The sequence below is a fragment of the Microcaecilia unicolor genome, chromosome 4 (genome assembly GCF_901765095.1).
Source record: "Microcaecilia unicolor chromosome 4, aMicUni1.1, whole genome shotgun sequence".
In the NCBI taxonomy this organism is placed as follows: Eukaryota; Metazoa; Chordata; class Amphibia; order Gymnophiona; family Siphonopidae; genus Microcaecilia; species Microcaecilia unicolor.
In genome coordinates, this window is record NC_044034.1 from 254792152 (window position 1) to 254813378 (window position 21227).

General features: G+C 40.2%; 1 protein-coding gene across 6 annotated transcripts in view; it reads left to right on the plus strand.

Annotated features, from left to right (window-relative positions):
* MAP4K4 (mitogen-activated protein kinase kinase kinase kinase 4) overlaps positions 1-21227 on the plus strand; it is a 400740-nt gene that overhangs the window by 316691 nt on the left and 62822 nt on the right. For all 6 annotated transcript variants that reach the window (XM_030201435.1, XM_030201438.1, XM_030201437.1 and 3 more), the window contains 4 exons: positions 3442-3548; positions 6728-6879; positions 12047-12144; positions 18779-18787. In XM_030201435.1, coding sequence (XP_030057295.1) covers positions 3442-3548; positions 6728-6879; positions 12047-12144; positions 18779-18787 — 366 coding nt within the window. The remainder of the gene's footprint in view (positions 1-3441; positions 3549-6727; positions 6880-12046; positions 12145-18778; positions 18788-21227) is intronic.

Sequence of the window (21227 nt, forward strand, 5' to 3'; positions counted from 1 at the left end):
TACTGTTGGTTACCTCTTTTCGGTCTACTGTAGTTTTGTGTTTTCACCTTTCACAATTGGTTTTTTCTTATTGGTTTTGTCCTTCTAGCCAGTAGGCGTGCGGGTTTTGGTTGTTTCTAACCCGCTATATCTCAACGGATTAAGGAAATAAGCACTTCTGTTTGTCTTCTCACTGAGAGGGCTGTTTCACAGAGTATTACAACATATTCCACAACTTCAGAGGTGGGTTCTTTCCTTACCACAGCGATTTTTCGTGCCCTCAGTGCACATCTGTAAGGTGACAACCTGGCCTTAGCTTCATTCTTTTGCACATTGAGACAGCCTATATGTTAGTTGTCGCTAGGAGACGGTCTATTCAGCATGAATATTCTCAGCAGTTTTCATAGGGTCCCTCCCTTCAGATTACTGCTTTGGTACTTCCCATCAGTCCAATCCTGGTCCGGTCCGGAGGGACGCTAAGGAAGGAGAAATTAGATCTTACCTGCTAATTTGCTTTCCTTTAGTCCCTCCAGACCGGACCAGGCCCCTCCCATGTTCTATCAACTCTTTAGATGCTTTTATTAAGTTTGGAAGTGTTTTCGTTCCTTTACCACTCGTGGAACGATTAAAAAAAAAAAAACAGAGGCTACTATATATATATAAGAACTTTACGTGGTCCATACCAGTTCTCTGGTGAGAGTTGTTCGTGAGCTCAGTTGCTGGAATATATATAAAACCTTAAGGGAGCCATACCACTTCTCTGGTGAGTGTTGCTGGTGAGCTCTAATACAAAGGGGCCATACCACTTCTCTGGTGAGAGTTGTTGGTGAGCTCTAGTACTCGGCTTTGCCGAGGAATTTGTGGCTGTTAGGATTCCATACGGCACAGAAGGTCTTTCTTTCTTTCTTTCCTGCTTTGTTAGTCAAATACTGTGGCTACGGTCACATGACCAGGGCCTCTTATTGGCTCTCTAGAGTCACAGTTTTTTTTTCTCAGTCTCCACCTTCTGGAAGGCGAGCACAACCCATCAAGCTCAATCCTGGTCCGGTCCGGAGGGACTAAAGGAAAGCAAATTAGCAGGTAAGATCTAATTTCTCCATTTAGGGGAAAATAAATTAACTCTCTGTCGGGCCCATCTAGCCGTATGTTTTTAACCGATAAATTAAGTAGACCTGGGTTGAATGTCAGAAGAGTAACTAAAGATGTGGAAATATAACAAGAGTCTAGAGGCACCTTGTATGCAAACAGTTTTATTGAGTCATGAGCCATCGATGAGATGGTTCTCAAAAGAACATCTGGCTATATGGACTAAAAAAAAAAAAAAAGCACATGCCTCAATAAGCGTTAACTTATTTGTCACCAGCCTCTGCTGCTGAAGACAAACCTGGCTTTCCCTGGAATATTTTATGCAAGGCGAGAAGGCCTTGTTTTCTTAATGATGAAAAGATATGATAAGTCCTAAGACTGTAAACTATGTAAATCTTGAACAATTATAGTGCATTCTCTATGGGAGTAATTCTTTAAGAAGCCACTTAGTTTTAGGTGGCAGCAATCTGTGTGAATGTCCTTTCATGAACACTGAGTAGTAGAAAAATGTGTGCCATGATTTGGTAGTGTGTACTTTGTCATTGGGTGTGAGCGTGGGCCGAGTTTGGGTGCCTACTTTTATTTATAAAATGCTAGTGCAAGTGGCAGAAAAATATGCTTATATTTAAGGCGCAAAGCAAAGTACAATAAACAGGGTAAGGCAAAAATTCAACAAAATCACCCACCAAAACTAAATCATCAATATAAAAAGTGAATGTTAAGCTCCACTACTCACACTCTTCAACCAGTCTCCAAAACCGGACCAATAGGCATATCAGAATTTTAAATTTAGACCAATAACAGGTTATTGGATCTTTAATGAGCCATCCCATTTCAGGTCTGAACCTTAGGTCTTAAATCCTCAATCATTTACTCCCCTTAAGTGCCTCCCAAAATATTTATACTCAAAATATTTAAATTTATTCAGACAATAACTTCCATCTCACACAAAGAGGCATATTTTCAAAGCACTTAGACTTACAAAGTTCCATAGTAATCTACGGAACTTTGTAAGTCTACGTGCTTTGAAAATCAGTCCTATAATCTCTGAATTGTATCACATATTTATAATCATCAAGTGATCTTAAATAAAGCACTTAGCTTTTGATTCACTTTGCAGCACTGCCAGTGGACCTTGTTCAACGCCCACATAGCATAAACTCAGGCTCTACAGCCTTAATGGCATTTTGGCACTCTCAGGTGCTTACTTCCAGTGTTATTCTCAACACATTGAGATCGCTTCAATATCTTTCAAAAGGATAATAATAATCCAGCATAAACGCACAACACTTAACACCAGCCCTAGCCCTATTGGTGGTGTGAATGCCTTCTCCTAGGTGTTACAACATAGAATACTATAAATTACATGCATATGGCTTCACCAATGCTACGCTCAGACTCTGCTTTTGTGCATGCCTGCTTGTGGATTGCACCATCAGATCATAGTGCAGAGGTGCTAGATATCCATCCTCGAAGTCTGCAACCCTGTCTGGTTTTCAGGATTTCCACAATGAATATGCATGAGATCCATTTACATACAATGGAGACAGTGCATGCAAATAGATCTCATGCATATTCATTGGGGAAATCCTGAAAACCTAACTGAGTTGTGGCCCTTGAGGACCAACATTGAGCACCCCTGTCATAGTGTGTTCTTTTCTGCTAGTAGGTATTCAATAATAATTGATTTATGCACATTATGGGCCCTGGTTATTAAGCTGTGTTAGAGGCGCACTAAGCATTAGGATGCGTGTTAACTGTGTAAATGCCTATAATATTCCTATGGACTTCTACATGGTTGGCGTTCACTTAGGGCCCTATATATGTTCCTGCAGCCTAAAACTAGGTGGCTACTTATAGAATTATTCCTGTTTGTGATGTGTTTTAATGTATATGTACAAGTAAAAGAATGGAACAAACAAACAAGCATTATGGTGTATACACTTTTTTTTATTAGTGTGTGCATTTAACAATGCTTGCTTTTTGTTTGCATAATTTTACATTTCTTGTCCATATATATGCTTGATGTTTTGCTTCTTTCTCAGTCTTCATCCCTTGCTTGCTTAATGCTCATGGGCTTTTTTGGTTTCTTTTGAACTGGCTTTCCTAATTTTCATGTAATTTCAGTAAACTGTTTTGTCTCTTACCCACTTGATTTAGAGTACTTTTTTTTTTTTTTTTTTTTTTTTAAATGGCATAGATGTGTGAGTGCACATGGAAGCCAAGTTATCCACTTTTTTTTTTTTTTTTTTGCAGTTTTATAAATCATATTTTCAATATTTCTCTAGAATAGTCTGACTTTCCTTTGTGTATTCTAGCAAAGAGCAACAAAGCAGGGCTGTGCATTCTTATGTAGCTGGTCAATTTTTACTTCAGGTTCCCGTGAGGACAACATCCAGGTCTCCTGTTCTGTCTCGTCGGGATTCTCCTCTACAGGGTAGCGGACAGCAAAGCAATCAAGCAGGTCAAAGGAACTCCACAAGGTTTGCATCTCATAAATACTTTTCAGTCTTTCTGCATGGGCAGGAAATGGAGGTTAAGTAGCATGTGATATATCTTTATTGGGCTAACATATTAAGTTGGGACTGGCTTGCAAGATTTATACTCAGTGGTCTAAATTCCCACTCGAGCATCTCATGAAGTACTTTGGGAGAGGGGGAGGGGTCCATTTAATCACTCATGGATCTTCTTAGGGGTCTCTACTACTCTGGGGACCATTTGTGAAATTGTTACTTGGGGGTCCCTTAGTTTATCTTGTGCTGCTGGTTACAGCCCCTTCATTACGTCAGTGTAGAATGAGCTGATGGTAGCAATGTGTAAACATGAACATAATTAGTGAAATCATACAAAAGGGGAGAATATCTGTCCTTAAATGCACCTGTAGCTGTTATATTAAAAATGTTTGAGAAATCATTTATTGTGGACAAATTATTGAAAGTATTATTTCCTTATGTTTACTTTGTATCTACAAAGTTTAGTAATATTTGCCTAATTTCCATATATTTATGTTATTGCATAAATGTAAAATGAAAATTTATATTTATAAATAAAGCATTAAAAAAAATGAGAAAAGGAATACATAGAATTTCTGTTGTAAAAAAAATGTAGGGTATAATCACAGAAAATGTGGTCTCTGGAGTCTGATTGCATTTTCTTCAATATACTGGACCATAAGTTTTCTTTGAACTTTGGATAACTTAGAAATTTTTCTTTAGGTTCATGATATAAGATTTGAAGGTTCAATCTGGTTTGGAAAAGATGTTCCCTACAGGCGTGATCTCTTGCTTTTCTTTTTCTTAAACTGTTGTCCATTTATTTTTGTGTGTGTGTGTGTTTTTTTTTTGGGGGTGGGGGGCAGAGTGGTGGGGCTCACAGACGTTATTTACCAAAATAGCTCCTCATCACACTTTCTGCTTGAATGAATTGCTCTACTTTAGCCAAAGACATTAAATGGAAATTTTTATTTTATTTTGAGCGTCTTCATCCGAGTGACTTTGGCACCTAAGGCTATGTGTTGCTACAGTCTGTAGACTGAGATCTTGCAGAAACTTTGGGGTCCTTTTACTAAGGTGTGCCAAAAAATGGCCTGCGCTGTTGTAGGTACATGTATTGGATGCATGCAGGTCCATTTTTCAGCGCGTCTGCAAAAAAGGCCCTTTTTTGGCTGAAAATGGATGTACGGCAAAATAAAAATTGGTGCGCATCCATTTTGGGCCTGAGACCTTACTGCCACCCATTGACTTAGCGGTCATATCTGAAAAACAAACCAGCATGATCTGAAAGACCGATGTACTACACCATCTTTTTATGGTTGTGCATGTAAAGGTCCTATTAGGCTTCCATTACTGCTTAGCAAAATAATTACATGAATGTGACAGTCTTATTAACTCCCCCCCCCCCCCCCTTTCCCCAATACCATCCTGACATTTGTACCAGTCTGAGGGCAAACAACTGAAAGTTAGTTTGTGGATGCCTGGTTTATCCCTCCAACTCCATCTTTATATATAAAAATCTATTTATTTACAGTCTTTGTGCATGCATTTTTAATTAAGGATTGACCCAAAATAAATGCAGTACAGTCATGATTATCCGACCAAAACAGGACTGACCAGTTGTCGGATAAGTGAAAAGTTGGATAATAATGGTAACCCTCTCAAACAATGCATGTAACAGACATAGAATTCCTGATTTTTTTTAAAAATTCTCTTACTAAAAAGGTTTTCTTTAGACTGAAACAACTTAGCGCTCATGATGATGTCATGGGGGGGGGGGGGGTCTGTCGGATATACCGGATGATCGGATTAGCAAAGGTTGGATAATCAAGATGACTGTACTTCAATTGTGTTTCCTGCGTACTGGGTCTTGTTTGAGGTGCCCTTTTACTAAGCCGCGTAGGCACCTACATGCAGCCAACACGTGTCCCATTTTGAGTTACTGCCCAGCTACCACGTGGCCATTTCGGTAATTTCATTTTTGACACGCGTCTGTTATGTGCACCAGAAAATATCGTTATTTTCTGGCGGGCGGGCGGTAATCTACATTTTATACGTGTAGACCATTACTGCCCGGTTACAGCGTGAGCCTTTACCACTAGGTCAACGGCTGGTGGTAAGGTCTCAGACCCAGAATGGACACACAGCAATTTTCATTTTGCTGCACGTCCATTTGCGGCAAAAAAAAAGGCTTTTTTCTTTTCTTTTTTTTTACAGGTGCGCTGAAAAATGATTCTGTATGTGCCCAAAACATACGTCTGTTCTACCGCAGGCCATTTTTCAGCATGCCTAAGTGACTGTAATACTAGGGCAAATGTCCTGTATTACTGCACTCTGGGAACTAATATATACATACAGTGCTTCACAGGCATGAATTTGATCCATTTAGATAAAATGCACTAGAATCTTGGCTTCTTGCATAGTAATGTGGGATTTTACTATGCACTAAACCCAGATTTAATGCAACACTTGTGGTGGTTTAAAAAAAAAATACATTTTATTGCAGGTTGGTGCACTAATGTTGTGATTAGCACTCAGACCTGAGTAGAGTAATGTGGGAGCACTTCTTTAACACTAAGTGCTCCTTTAATTCTGCGTTAGCACTTATTAAATATAACACACTAGCTGATCGACACTTTCATGCCCACTCTTCACCCATGACATGCCTCTCCCAAAAATATTTTTAAAAAAATCAGTAATGTGTGGGTTAGTGCTTGCAAGCAGCCAAAATACCACAAAATGCTTTAACGCATTTCTGCGATAGCCTATTTGACCATGCTAACCATGCAATAAGGGCCCCATAGTACCTTAAACTATATAATAGCAGCATATGGCAGAGGGGATGGGCTTGGGCTGGTGAAGAAATATGTTCTAATGGGAAGAATCCATAAGATGCAGCAAACGGTTTACAGTAAAAAGGTTGAGAGGGATGAAGAAAAGGAGAATTTGAATAGTAAATCAACTCTTAAAGCTGCATTCCACTTGTATATAGAAGAGCTGCTTCCAGTCAGTCTGCCAAAGCATTTTAAGCTAAATGTGAATAGTCAATAGAGTTTGGAAATATCTGTATCCCTTCAGATCAGTCATGAATAGTGTTTGCAAGATAAATTTTAAACCTTAACAAACCACCATCTGAGTTTCTTTTCACCTTTGTCTTTTCCTTAATCTAGCAACATAGAGCCACGGTTGCTTTGGGAGAGAGTAGAGAAGCTTGTGCCAAGACCAGGCAGTGGCAGCTCCTCAGGTTCCAGTAATTCGGGGTCACAGCCTGGCTCCCACCCAGGCTCACAGAGTGGTTCCGGGGAACGCTTCCGAATGAGATGTAAGAATCTTTCTTCTTTTGTTTCTTACAATCTTTTTTTTCCAGACAGTTTTTGTTGTTTACTTTTGGAACAAAGAACAATACTTGGAATATTTACATCCCATAATTAAAAGCAGTTGTGTGAGTGAAACAAAACAAAAACATGATCAAAGAGCATTATGAAGTATCAACATAGCTCTAAAGAGAATTCTATATTTTAGAGAGCTCCAGTGTATGATTAGTTTATCACCAGCTATGACCGTTTATTTATGCATCAGACAATTTTCCATCAAAATATGTATTTTCTTTGTTTGTTTTTTTTTCTGAGAATCCTAAACACTTTGGTGAGCAATAGAAAGAATCATGTTTCATTTTCTGTCTTGTAAAGAGATATCAAAGGAGAAGTATTTGTATAGCCAGAGTCTGTCTAGCAACTATCCCACATTCTACCAAAATGGCTCAACATTATCACAATTGAATAAAATGTGACCAACAGCATCTGTCTCATACATGCAAAACCAGCATACATCAGAACAAGAAGGGTTAACATTGTGTATTTTAAGAGGTACACAAACCTAGGCAACAAGCAGCGAATCCCTTGAATTCTCCAAAAACTTGTGCTATTGATGTAAAAGGGTGATCAGTTCTTCATCACTGAATTAGTTCATATGAGCGACAATTAATTTATTTTAAAATTTTATATTCCACACTATCTTACAACTCTATGTGGATTATAGTGCTACATACATAATAAAACAGAAGCACGAACAATACAAAACAAATGGATACCAATCAGATCTCATTACAATAATAAAACACTTAATATTGGCAGCTTTTAATTGATCACATTTCTAATCAGTAGCAAAAGTTTGACTAAAAAGATAATGCTTTTAAATGCTGAAGAAGCAAAGTAATATTTTGTAGGCTAAATGACAGTTCCATTGTTTTGACCCTTCAACATAAAATATTGAGGAGCGATATTCTGTTAATCTGATGTGGCGAAAGGAAGGAAGGAATATCAAGCATTAATTTATCAGTAGAATGCAAAGTGTGAGCAGGAAGGTAAATTTTCAAAGAACAGGCAATGATGAGAAGAACATCATTGCTTTGAGCAATGTCCAAACTTTAAAATATATTGAATAGGCAACCTTAAGGATCGGTGTTGTATGAGAAAACCGAGATGTATCTGTGAGTAGGCGAGTAGCGGCATTTTGTGCAATTTGTAAAGATCTAATCCAATCTGAAGGTAATCCTAAGTGTAAGGAGTTAAAATAGTCCAACAGTGGTGTAGTTATACACTGTAACAGTTCAAAAGTTTAACATAAGATATCAAGTATTTCAATCTTCTAATTAACCTCAGTTTAAAGAAAACCTTCTGGACAATGGTCCTAACTTGAATGGCCAAAGATAAATTAGTCTCCGTCCAGATATCAATATATTTCAAGCTGGCAACAACTAGGATTTTCAAAGAGTCTATAACAAAAAGTTTCTGGAATCAAAGAAGGGAATGTCTTACCAGATCAGTGCAAACTCTGTGAAAAACATTCAGTTTAAAGTGATTAGCACTCATCCAGGCCCTCGCTGTTTGGAGACAAATGATCATTATCTAGTAGTACTGACATAAACACCACTGTTGAGAACAATCAATTCATTTTTCTTTTCATAAACAGAAATTCATATGTATTCCTGTTCTCTTCTTCAGTCCTTTTTTTTTTTTTTTTTTTAGCACTGCCTCATTCTCTTCTGATTCCTCTGCCTCTTCTCCCTCCCCTTTTCTTAAAAAAAAAAAAAAAAAAAAAAGGTATTCCTCTGCCCTGGTTTTTTTGTTACCCCTCTGTCCGTCTAGGAGTTCAGCCTTACCAGCCAGGTTTTCCCAATGGTAGACATTTCATCAGGATACTACATAGGCCCATGCAAGGCACAGATGTCTATCACTAACTCACATGTGTCAGTTACTGCTGCCTGGGGCCCAACCATGATGTTTCTAACTAGTAACTATATGAAAATGTTTTCTTACACCAGAAAAGCCTGGGTTTTTGAGACTGGGGCTCTGATTGTCCTTGGCTGAGACCCTTCTAAGGGAAATAATAAGAAAAAAAAACTCTAAAAAGCATACAAGGACCTTTTTGGAGTAATGCTGAAGCCATGGGGTGCTCAACAGTGAGCCCCAGGCCTGATAGAGCAGCACCATGACAGTGCACAGCACTCAGATATGCCAATAGGTCCAGGCTTGACTGCTTCTGCTTGGGTGGAGCTGGAAAGGAGTTTTAATGTTCTTTTGGACCCTCTCTCTTAGTGCTGCAAATTTCTGGAACCAGCTTCATGATCACATCAGAGCGGAATGATACAGGGCCATCAAGCTTGGTACTTCAACTGCAGCACATGTTGGTGCAGATGTAGTCACAGAAGTCTCTTGATCCTAGTACATTGCTCCTCAGCACCTAGCCATTGGATCAGATTGTATTGGTTTCAGAGGTGTATGATGTGTGATCAGGGCTGGGCCCATCTTCTCAGCAAGAATTAACCCACAGCCAAGTTAGAAACGGCTCCTGCATTTTATTGAGCACTTCAGGGGCATATTATTGGTCAAGCTTAGAGATGGGGAAGTTGGAGGACCAGATACAACCCATTTTTGGACACGCTGGGAGCCAGTCCCTGCTTTTTCAGGATGTCTGTGCCACTATCAGCTCATGCCCTCAAGCACCCTCCTCTACTTCCAGGGGAACAGATGTGGAGATACAAATAGATTTTCCCTCATCTTTATAAGGATCCACTCAGGGATATGGATCACTTGTGATCATCTAATGAAGAGAGTGGCATTTATAAGCACACAAGTCCATCTATCGGCCCTCCTTGCCTGAATAGTTAAGGAAAGAAAGTCCATCTATCGGCCCTCCTTGCCTGAAGAGTGGCTCCTTTCAAATCCCTGACCCTAAATGTTCAAGAGCACTTTGTCCTGGTAAGCTTGAACTACTCCAGGTTTGTGCAGATGGTGGTCCTACCTCTTACCATTCCATTCAGATGTGTGGGATATATTATACTGCCAGAATACTTCCAAGGGAGACCACCTCAGTCCCAGTGCTTAGATTGTTATAGAAGCTACAGCTTAAGTGTGGGCGTCTGCTATAGGAGTAGGATGTATGAAGTGGTGTAGGTGAGGTTGGGGAAGGGGCTATATGCGAGCAGTGTTCTTTGGTGGATTGGTCCCTTGTGAATTAAAAAAAAAAACTGTAATAAAGTTTTAAAATGAGAAGATGCATTAATTATAAACTTATAAGGCTGCTCTCTATTGCCCCAGGTACAAAATAAGTACCTGTATGTAATATGTAAACTACTTTGTAACCACAGAAAGGCAGTATATCAAATCCCATCCCCTTATCCTACAGCTTTTAGCTGTGTCAAAAACCCTGATGCTAGGGAGTAGGATTGCTTGGCTTAAACTGGTAGATATGCAGCTAGTTGGCAGTAATCCAGGATAATCCCACAAATCCAGTGACACCACCAAAGTGGGGAATTAAGTTAAATGCAACAAAATGAAAATAAGGAGAAATTGTAATATCTCTTTCATATATCCATAAACCCCCGGATTCTATATAGGTCGACTGGAGTTGCGCGCGCAAATCAGGTAGTATTCTCAGCACACGCAACTTAATTATCTTAACGAGGCAATCAGTGCCACAATTATTGACACTAATTGGCATTATTTAGAATTTACATGCAGAACTTGCTAAGCATATTCTGTAAAGTTAAGTGCATTCTGCAGAACCGGAAAGGGGGCATGGCCATGAGTGTGGAATGGGCAGTTTGTGGGCATGTCTAAAATCTTTAAGCGCTGATATAGAATACACCCGCCCTGCACCTAACTTAGTCGTTGGCATTTACACCAGGTTTTACTTGGCGTAAATACCTGTGACTAACTGTAGGTGTGGTTTATAGAATATGCCTAGGTATATTTTTACAGTAACAAAAGAGAGGGAACAAAGTACAAACTGAAGTCCAAACAAAAAAAACAGCACCACGGGCCTTTAAAAATGAAACACAGTTCTTTAATGAATGAGCCTTGACAAAAAGACCCCTTTTAATGAATGAGCCTTGACAAAAAGACCCCTTTAATAAATGAGCCTCATTCATTAAAGAACTGTGTTCCATTTTTAAAGGCCCGTGGTGCTGTTTTTTTTGTTGTGTATTTTTACAGCACCATGTATAGAATCTAGTCCAAAATCCATAAAGAAATGGCTGTCATGGAATCACTGTGAATGTGACTAGGAAAACAAGTATTTGGGTATAACCAGTAAAACTGAAATAAATTGGATGACCAGCTCTGTGAGTCTTCGTTTTCCAGTGGAAGAGGTTTAACTAGTAGCCTCTGGGTTTCTGTCTCTGGGGCCAGCAATCTGGAAGTCACGTGAAGCTGATGCCTCAAGTTTTGCTTCCTTACCTTTGCATTGCCTCAGTAATAGATGTATAAGCTTTTTTCCTGACAAGAGTCAAAGTAGTGGTGCACAGGATAAAACAATGAACATTAATACATAATACAGAATACATATGAATAGTAAGAATAACAGTAAAAGCAACATTTGTTTTATAAAATCACACCCTTAGAAGAGTAGAGATATGGGGTAGATTCTATAAATGGCGCTGGCATGATACATGCTGAGCATAAATTCTATAGACAGTTCTGCGTGGAACTGCCATTATAGAATACTAGTGTAATTTTGCAGTTTCACACCTAACTTTATAAGTGCTCATGCCTGGCTGTTGGCAGGAGAATGCATAACCCCTAGTATTCTATAACATGCACACTTACTCCTAGGCATGCCTCTCCCACAGCCTCGCCCCCTAGCAGCTCTGCAAGGCAGAAAATGAGCATGCAGCTTCTGGAATAGCAAACTAAGGTCCGTTTCGCACACAACTTCCAATTAGTGCCCATTAACACCTGTTTAAGCCAATTATTACATTAACTTGCATGCAGCTGACCTTATTCTGTAAATTGGGCATAAAGTTGGGTCCCCAAGTTTATAAAAATAAGGGGACAGTGTGTATACAAATATAGGCAGAGTGTTTATTACTATATATGAAGAAATTGTACTTATATACCCAGTGGCCTTGTCTTGCAAAAAAAGTTGTATTTTGACATGTTTAATCTTTTTACCCTTATTTTTCTCTGTGGGGCTTTCGTGGGATGTAGCTTCATCTAAGTCTGAAGGCTCACAATCTCAGCGTCTAGAAAATGTAGCCAAAAAAACGGAAGAGAAGAAAGAAATCTTCAGACCCAACAAGCCTGCTGTAAGGTCATTTTATTCCTTTATGATGTCAAATTTAATGACATAAGTATAGTGCCACCAAACAACACCTTTAGATATTCAAATGGCTCCTCAGATGGCCCATGAGTATGCATCTTCAGCCAAACTCAACGCTAGCCAATATCTTCTGTCCAACTTTTTTTTTTAATTTTTATATTTTTGCATTTTTCAAAACCATTTTTCAGTGAAAATGAGAATAACTTTATGTTAAACTTATATCAAAACTATTATTGCTTATCTTTATATAGTAATTCAAACTTCTTAACAAGGCCTCCTCTCCTAACATGAATTTATGTTTCGGTAATGTGCATCACGGTCAAGGTACCAGAAATACAATCAAAATTTACCAGTGGCTGGTATCAATCCTAGTCAAAATCACACCCCTAGAAGAGCAGAGAAACGGGACAGATTCTATAAATGGTCACTGGCAAATTTTGTTTCCACCTCTGGTACCTCAACTTTTGCCACAGATTACGGAGCATGAATTCATGCCGGGAGAGGTGGCCTTGTTAAGAAGTTTGAATTACTATATAAAAATAAGTGAAACTAGTTTTGATATGTTTAATATAAAGTTATTCTCATTTTGATTGAAAAATGGTCTTGAAAAATGCAAAAATATACTAAAATTGAAAAAAATTGGACCAATGAAGATATTGGCTAGAGTTGAACTTGAGAGAAAATACATACTCGTAGGCCATCTGAAGATCCATTTGAATATCTAAAGGTATTGTTTGGTGACACTATACTTATTTGTGTGTTGATTACAGCCATCATTTAGGGCCCTGTTTACTAAGACATGCTATAGGCGGGCTACTGTTTTAACGCACGCTAAAAATTAAAGTGCGCTAACGCCAAACACACCCATAGGAATATATAGGTGTCTCTAGCAGCGTACGCTAATTTTTTTGCACGCTCTAAAACACACCTTAGTAAATAAGCTCTTAGTATTTTGTGACACGTTATATTTGGCTATAGTCAAGTTTAATACTTTCTGGCCAATATTCTCAATATACATGCATCATTATATTCACAGTTAATACTGCTGCTGACATATTTTTAGTAATTTGTTTTGATTTGCTGTTCTGAAAATAATAGGGGGGTCCTAATTTTTATTTGGTCAGCATAGTGAATAATATCAATTTTTATTTCTCCTGTGCTTGTAGACTTTCATTTGACTCAGAACCAGAACTTCATTCTGGTGCCATTACTTATTTATTTTTTTAATTTATTTTCTGTTCAGCTCACAACTTTTCAGTAGTACTTCAATGTGAGTTACATTCAGGAACAGTAGGTGTTGTCCTTGTCCCTGGAAGGGTTGCAATGTATTAAAACCCTCTATCATGTTAATACACATTAACGTGTTATTTATTGCAGTTTTATGGCGCAAGACCCATGCACTACTCACATGTACTAATGGCTAGCCTTAAGTTTGTAACTCATGCAGTGGGGAGGGTAAGGTAACTTGCCCAAAGTTACAGGGAAAAATCTGTTGAATTTGAAACAGACATCATTGGTTCTCAGTCCACTCATCTAACCACTAGGCTACTCCACTGTTCATTTGTAATTACTTGAGTTTTCCCCTGTTTTAAATCCCTCCCAGCTTACTTAAGTCTTCTAATTACACAATGAGTACATGCCTCTCTCCCACCCTCTCAGCCCAATGGCTATGAATGCTGCCTCCACAAGATCCCCATCCAAGGTTCACTCGAGGACTAGAAGATTTGAGTCAGAAATGAAACCCTGGTCCCTCCATGCAGTGATGCACAGTGCTGCCACTAAGCAATCAGGCTGGTCCCCAAATACTTAAGCAGTGTTTAACTGGGTTGTTTTTGGCAGTAAATTTTACTGTTATTATGATGCAGTGGGTTAAGGCAAAATTTATATGTCCTCCTTGGTTTACCCTGGAGCTTCAGACATTAAAGGCTTCCTGTGGGAAACTTGAGAAATCATGTGTTCTGTCACGGTTGGACGTTACTTGCCTGTCATGGAGAATTATGATTAAAAACTTTGAGTTTTTGAAAGTTAAAAAAAAAAATCCTGTTTTTCAAAGGTTGGTTCTGGTGATAGTGACTCAAGGGAACTGTCTCATATTGTTCAGTCATACTTTAATCCCTCAGGCCAGGCAACATCCAACTATCCTTTGGCCATAGATTTGGTGAATTAGAGTTCCATGTTGTAATTTTTACTATCATCCTTGGCAGATGAAGCTCTTGTAGTGGACTGAACTTGGCATTCATTTGCTTCTGTTAAAATGGAAGATCTTCAAAGCCTAGTAAGGAAACTTGAGTAAGAGTACTTGTGTGTTAGACTGTTTTTCTGCATTTGTGTTGGGTTGTTTGCCTTTGGAAGGACTTGTGTAGCTTCAGTCATTTTTCACTTGTATGTTTGACTGGACCCCCCCCCCCCCCTGGAAATTGGGTCTAATATTTTGACTCCTTTATTAACAGATGTTTGTAAATCTCTGAATGTTTGCTCAAACTATAGAGAATAGCTAGCATTCCTTCTTTTTTTTTGGATAAAGCTGATGAATCTTTGGTATGAGAATATTTGGGCAGTTTAAATTTGCTAGATGCCAGGCAACCAAGGTTCAGAAAAAGGCATAGCATGGAAACATGGTTGCTTATTCTTTTATCAGAGCTTAGATTGATAAGGGTATTACTGGATTTTTTGATGCAATTGGATTATATTGATTTGGTAGATCACGTCTGACTTTTGTGTGGGCCTGTAGGGATACCCTCTTTCTCCTCTTCTTTTTAATGTTTTTTTTTAGCTCTCTGCATGGTGGTCTTCAGAATTCAGGTTTGTCCTATTACATTTATACAGATCACATTTTGTTTCCAGTTTCTTTTTCTTTAGCAGCTACTTTGGATTTTATCATTGTTGTATAGTAACTAAGTAAACGTAACTAGTTACTGCATTTAAGTAAAAGTTACTTATGAAGAAGTAAGGAAAAATTTACTTTTACTGAAGTAATATTTTTACCTACGGTAGTTACCTCTGATGCTTGCAGTAAAAAGTAAAAGTGGCAGAGAGACCTAAATGATGATTCCTCAGTAAACCAATTGAATCAGCAAAACCGGGCACAGGATTTTGCAGTTACAAACAATAGATCATCTCTCTCTAAATTTTGGTGTTCATGGAATACAGCCTATGAGAACAGTAATTCTATTGTTGTGGATATCTTGAAAACTGGACTGGGAAGGGGGTACTCCAGGACTGACTTGGGAAATACTGTGCTTTCAAATCCCATAGTGTGCAACCCTCCTGCTTTGGGCTTATGGGCTGGCTATTGAGAAGTCCAAATTGAGGGAAAAAAGGTTATTCAGAAGACATGATTGTGACTCTGTAGCAGAGTTCTTCCTGCACGGCCTATGCTCAAGAGGGGTTGTGTTCTGAGATGGCGCTTCCCCCTTCAAGGTGGCCTTGCCGCACATTCTAGCTTTTCTACAAGAGGGTCTAGTGAAGGGCCTGGCCCGTAACATGCTCTGAGTGTATATAGCATCTTTCTTGTTATCAGGGCTGCATTCTCAATTCCTCTTCAGCTTCTTACACACATATAGTGCGCTTTTTTCATGCTGAAGGTGATATCGGCCTTCCATGTCAAGCAACCAATTTTTCATCCTTTTACCGGGAGGATTATTTCACAGAGTTTCCATCTCTTCGATCACTGGATGTGCACCGGGACTTCTTTGATACCTCAGCACCACCAATGATTTCCGTTGCTCGGACTATCTGTTCGTTCTTCTGTTGGGCGAGAATCATGGAGAGTCATCGTCGAAGGTGACCATTGCAAGGTGGATCAAGCAAGTGATTTTTGGGTTCTTGCTCACGAATAAACAGCCACAGAGTGCGTTACAGGCTTATTCTTTGCGGCAGTGGAGACTTCATGGGCGGAGCCCTCCGCTTTTTTGTTGGAAGACATTTGTAAGGCGTCGACTTGGTCATCCCTGCATACTTTTGTGCAGCAGTATTGCTTGGATGTCGTGCCTCGAGAGGATGCTTCCTTTGGCTGGTTGATGCTGGTCACAGGGGCGGCATCTTCCCACCCAATGTGAGGACTCATTTACTACATGCCACAAGTATCTGGATTCATCTGCTGCTGACGCAAAGGAAGGAAAAGTTATTTTCTTACCTGATAACTTTCTTTGCTTTAGTCACAACAGATGAATCCATTGCCCCACCCTCAACGTCAGGTCTTCAACCAGTTGGAAATGTTTTCTGTGTTTCAGTTATTGTACTCTGGTTCTAGGTTTAGTTCCAGTTTCTAGAGTTTATTCTGAGAGGAGGGTTATGTGGCTACATGTTTGCCCTTTCTGCTTTGCTAATCCGATACACTGAAGGACCAGGAGCAATACCATATTCTTTATTTCTACCTCCTGGTAGCGGGTCACAACCCACAAGTATCTGGATTCATCTGCTGCGAATAAAGGAAAGAAAATTATCGGGTAAGAACATAGTGATATCACAAAGACTGACTAATTTTGGCCAAATTCTCAAAGGCTGATTCATTCCAACAAGTTCATACTTCCTTCTGCTTTCCATTACTCGTTTGACCTCTACCTATAAGAAATAAGTTTAGTACCGTTTTCCCATTTGTGGATTTCTTTGTCAATGTTCTTGAGGTGCAAGAGCAATTATTTTAAATTTAGAAAATTGTTGAAGATATAACTGACTTCAACATCCCTTACATTTGAGAATTTAAGGTCCACAAATCTTAGTGTCATTTCCTTGGCAAGTTCCTCTGAAGAGGCCTCCACACAAGGGATAGCAGCTCTAATCTTATCAGGTATCTTACCAAATGACATGATCTGGTGTAGGGGGTAACTGTGCGAGGGCCACTTGATAACAGTGATCATAATATGATCAGTTTTGATATTGGCATTGAAGTAAGTGAACTTAGGAAATCAAATACACTAGTGTTTAACTTTAGAAAAGGTGATTACAACAAAATGAGAAAAACGGTGAAAGAAAGACTGAAAGGTGCAACTCGCAGGGTAAAAAACTTGCATCAGGCGTGGATGCTGTTTAAAACACCATCCTGGAGGTACAGGACAAATATATTCCGCGTATTAGAAAAAGGGGAAAAAAGACCAAACGTCAGCCGGCGTGGCTAAACAGTAAGGTAAAGGAAGTCGTTAGAACCAAAAAACAATCATTCAGAAAGTGGAGAAGAGAACCGACTGAAAGTAACAAGATAAAACATAAGGAAGCCAAGCCAAATGCAAAGCGGAGATAAGGAGGGCAAAAAGGGACTTTGAAAAAAAGTTAGCGTTAGAAGCGAAAATACATAGTAAAAATTTTTTTAGATACAGTAAAAGTAGGAAGCCGGCTAAAGAAGGGGCTCCTGGACGAAAATGGTGTTAAAGGGGTGATCAGGGAAGACCAAGCCGTAGCGGAGAAATTAAATTCATTCTTTGCTTCGGTCTTCACCGAGGAGAATTTGGGAGGGACACCGGTGCCGGAAAGCGTATTTGAAGCAGGCGAGTCGGAGAAACTAAATGAATTCTCTGTAAACTTGGAGGATGTAATGGGTCAGTTCTGCAAACTGAAGAGTAGTAAATCACCAGGACCTGATGGTATTCATCCCAGAGTATTAATAGAACTGAAAAATGAACTTGTAGAGCTACTGTTAGTAATACGCAATCTATCCCTAAAAACAAGTGTGGTACTGGAAGACTGGAGAGTAGCCAATTTTAACGCCGATTTTTAAAAAAGGTTCCACAGGAGATCCGGGAAATTATAGACCGGTGAGTCTGACGTCTGTACCGTTCAAAATGGTAGAGGCTATTGTCAAGAATAAAATTACAGAGCATGTACAAAAACATGGGCTGATGAGACGAAGTCTTGCCTCACCAATCTACTGCATTTTTTTAAGGGGGTGAACAAACATGTGGACAAAGGGGAGCCAGTGGATATTGTGTATCTGGATTTTCAAAATGCGTTTGACAAAGTGCCTCATGAAAGACTCCTGAGGAAACTGGAGAGTAATGGGATCGGAGGTAGGGTATTACTATGGATTAAGACCTGGTTGAAAGACAGGAAGCAAAGAGTAGGGTTGAATGGTCAGTATTCTCAGTGGAGAAGGGTAGTTAGTGGGGTCCCGCAGGGGTCTGTGTTGGGACCGCTGCTTTTTAACATATTTATAAATGACCTAGAGATGGGAGTAACTAGTGAGGTACCGTATTTTTCGGACTATAAGATGCACTTTTTTCCCCCCAAATTTGGGAGGAAAATGGGGGGTGCGTCTTATAGTCCGAAGGTAGAGATTTCCCTCCCTCCGAGTTCGGGATCGCCCGCCCTCCCCCCGGCCCTGTCACCACTTCTCCCTACTCACGTCACGCGATCTTCCCTGGTGGTCTAGTGACGTCGGGGCAGGAAAGAGCCCCCTCTTTCCTGCCCAGCGAGCTGCTCTCCGTCCTCCTGTATGCAGCCTGACGGTCTCGGCGAGATTCAAAATGGCCACCAAGACTTCAATTCTCAGCGGCCATTTTGAATCTCGCCGAGACCGTCAGGCAGCATACAGGAGGACGGAGAGCAGCGCGCTGGGCAGGAAAGAGGGGGCTCTTTCCTGCCCCGACGTCACTAGACCACCAGGGAAGATCGCGTGACGTGAGTAGGGAGAAGTGGTGACAGAGCCGGGGAGAGGGCGATCCCGAACTCGGAGGGAGGGATTCGGACAAGACGCACCGGAGCACCTAGGTTTTAGAGGAGGGAAAAAGGAAAATTTTTTTTTTCCTATTTCCCTCCTCTAAAACCTAGGTGTGTCTTATAGTCCGAAAAATACGGTAATTAAATTCGCAGATGACACAAAATTATTCAGGGTCGTCAAGTCGCAGGAGGAGTGTGAAAGATTACAGGAGGACCTCGTGAGACTGGGGATTGGGCGTCCAAGTTGCAGATGAAGTTCAGTGTTGACAAGTGTAAAGTGATGCATGTGGGTAAGAGGAACCCGAATTACAGCTATGTCATGCAAGGTTCCGCGTTAGGAGTTTTGGACCTAGAATGGGGTCTGTGAGTCATTGTTGATAAAGACGTTAAAAACGTCTACCCAGTGTACTGCGGCAGCTAAGAAAGTGCACAGAATGTTGAGTATTATTAGGAAAGGGATGGAAAACATGAGGATGTTATAATGCCGTTATATCGCGCCATGGTGCGACCGCACCTCGAGTATTGTGTCCAATTCTGGTCGCCGCATCTCAAAAAAGATATAAAGGAATTAGAAAAGGTGCAGAGAAGGGCGACGAAAATGATAAAGGGAATGGAACGACTTCCCTATGAAGAAAGGCTGAGAAGGTTAGGGCTCTTCAGTTTGGAGAAAAGGCGACTGAGGGGTGATATGATAGTAGTCTACAAGATAACGAGCGGAGTAGAGCGGACAGATGTGAAGCGTTTGTTTACACTTTCAAACAACAACAAAACCAGGGGACACAAGATGAAGCTAGAATATGGTAGATTTAAAACAAATAGGAGAAAGTTTTTCTTTACTCAGCGTGTAGTTAGACTCTGGAACTCGTTGCCGGAGAATGTAGTGACAGCAGCTGGCCTTACGGAATTTAAAGGGGGTTTCGACAGATTCCTGAGGGAAAAATCCATTGAACATTATTAATTTTTTTTTTTGGGGGGGGGGGGGGGGTTGAAGCCTGGATTGGCCGCTGTCAGAGACAGGATGCTGGGCTTGATGGACCCTTGGTCTTTTCCCAGTATGGTGGTGCTTATGTAATTATGTTAAGTGTCTCCCTCATTAGACTTCACAGAAGAACGGGGAACCTCATGGGGGAAACCCCAGCCATTGGAAATGATGGAAGGGGTTGAGTTCTATCTGGAGGATTAAGTGAAACCTCAATTGGGGACAGTACCTGAGATCCAGCGGTGTCCTTTAATCCAGCAGAGACATTTTTGTCCATCGAACCTGTTGCATTGCACGTTGAAACCTTCAGCTGAATAGAGCCTTTACACTTACCCATATTTATATATTTTTAAAAACTTAATCTTAGCTCCAAGAGGCTCCCAAGGGGCAGGGTGTGCCCTTTTGGATTCACTCCCTCTGCCATGCCCTGCTGCCAAGTGCTGCAAGGGCATCAGCTGTTTAGTGTGGAGAAGGACCCCTGAGACCATTGGAGCAGTAGGCTGCCTCAGTGCTTGATGGAACAAATGGCACTGGAACCCCGCCGTAGGTTTCACCTTCCCTCCTGTGCAGATGGCAAAACAGGAGGGCTCCAGATAAACTTGTGTCAAAAGGTAGGACTCCTCCAAACAGCTCTGCTCAGTGTCTGCCCTTTAGCATGGAGAAGGACCCCCAAGACCGTCTGATGGAACAAACAGCACTGGAACCTTGCCGAAGGTTGCACCTTCCCTCCTTCCCAGATGGCAAGCGGTGGAAATGTTAGAAAATGTAGATTCTAATTTGGTAGTCATGGATAAGCAAGTTTCTAGTTTACAATGTCAGGTTTCAACAATGCAGGCCATTTCAGGATCTTTTTTTAAAAGCTTTTCATGTGATAAATTCTAAGTTTGAAATGGTAGAGAATTCTCGAAGGACCTGTAATTTGTTGTTCCTGAATTTTCTTCCAATTTATTTCCTGAGATTATTTTGGAAATATCTCAAGGAGATATTGGGATTTACAGATTCTTAAACTTTTCAAGTACATAATTGCCTCAGAAGAAAAACTTGGCTTGATCAGCAAGAAGTAGATCAGTTAGAGGCTTCAAGTGCAAACCTCACAGCATTTTTGGAAGATACTCAGGACATTATTTCCTCGAGGGCAACACTCTTGGTTACACTTGTTAACAAAAACAAGTTTCTTGTACTGAAGGGTTATTTTCTTAAGAAAAATGAAAAGTTTTGTGCTGAAAAAATGTTTTTCCGGATGTCTCCAGGGCTACTCAGCTGAGATACAGGGCTTTTTAGGCATAAAACCTCAGGTGGTAGCCCTAGAGGCTACGTTCTCTTAAAATATCCTTGTAAATATTTAATCGCTTAATAAGGGAAGGAATTTACTTTTGGGAAGCTATGCAGTTAGAGAGTTTAAAGGTCATGAGAAATGATTTCTGTAATGGAGATAATTT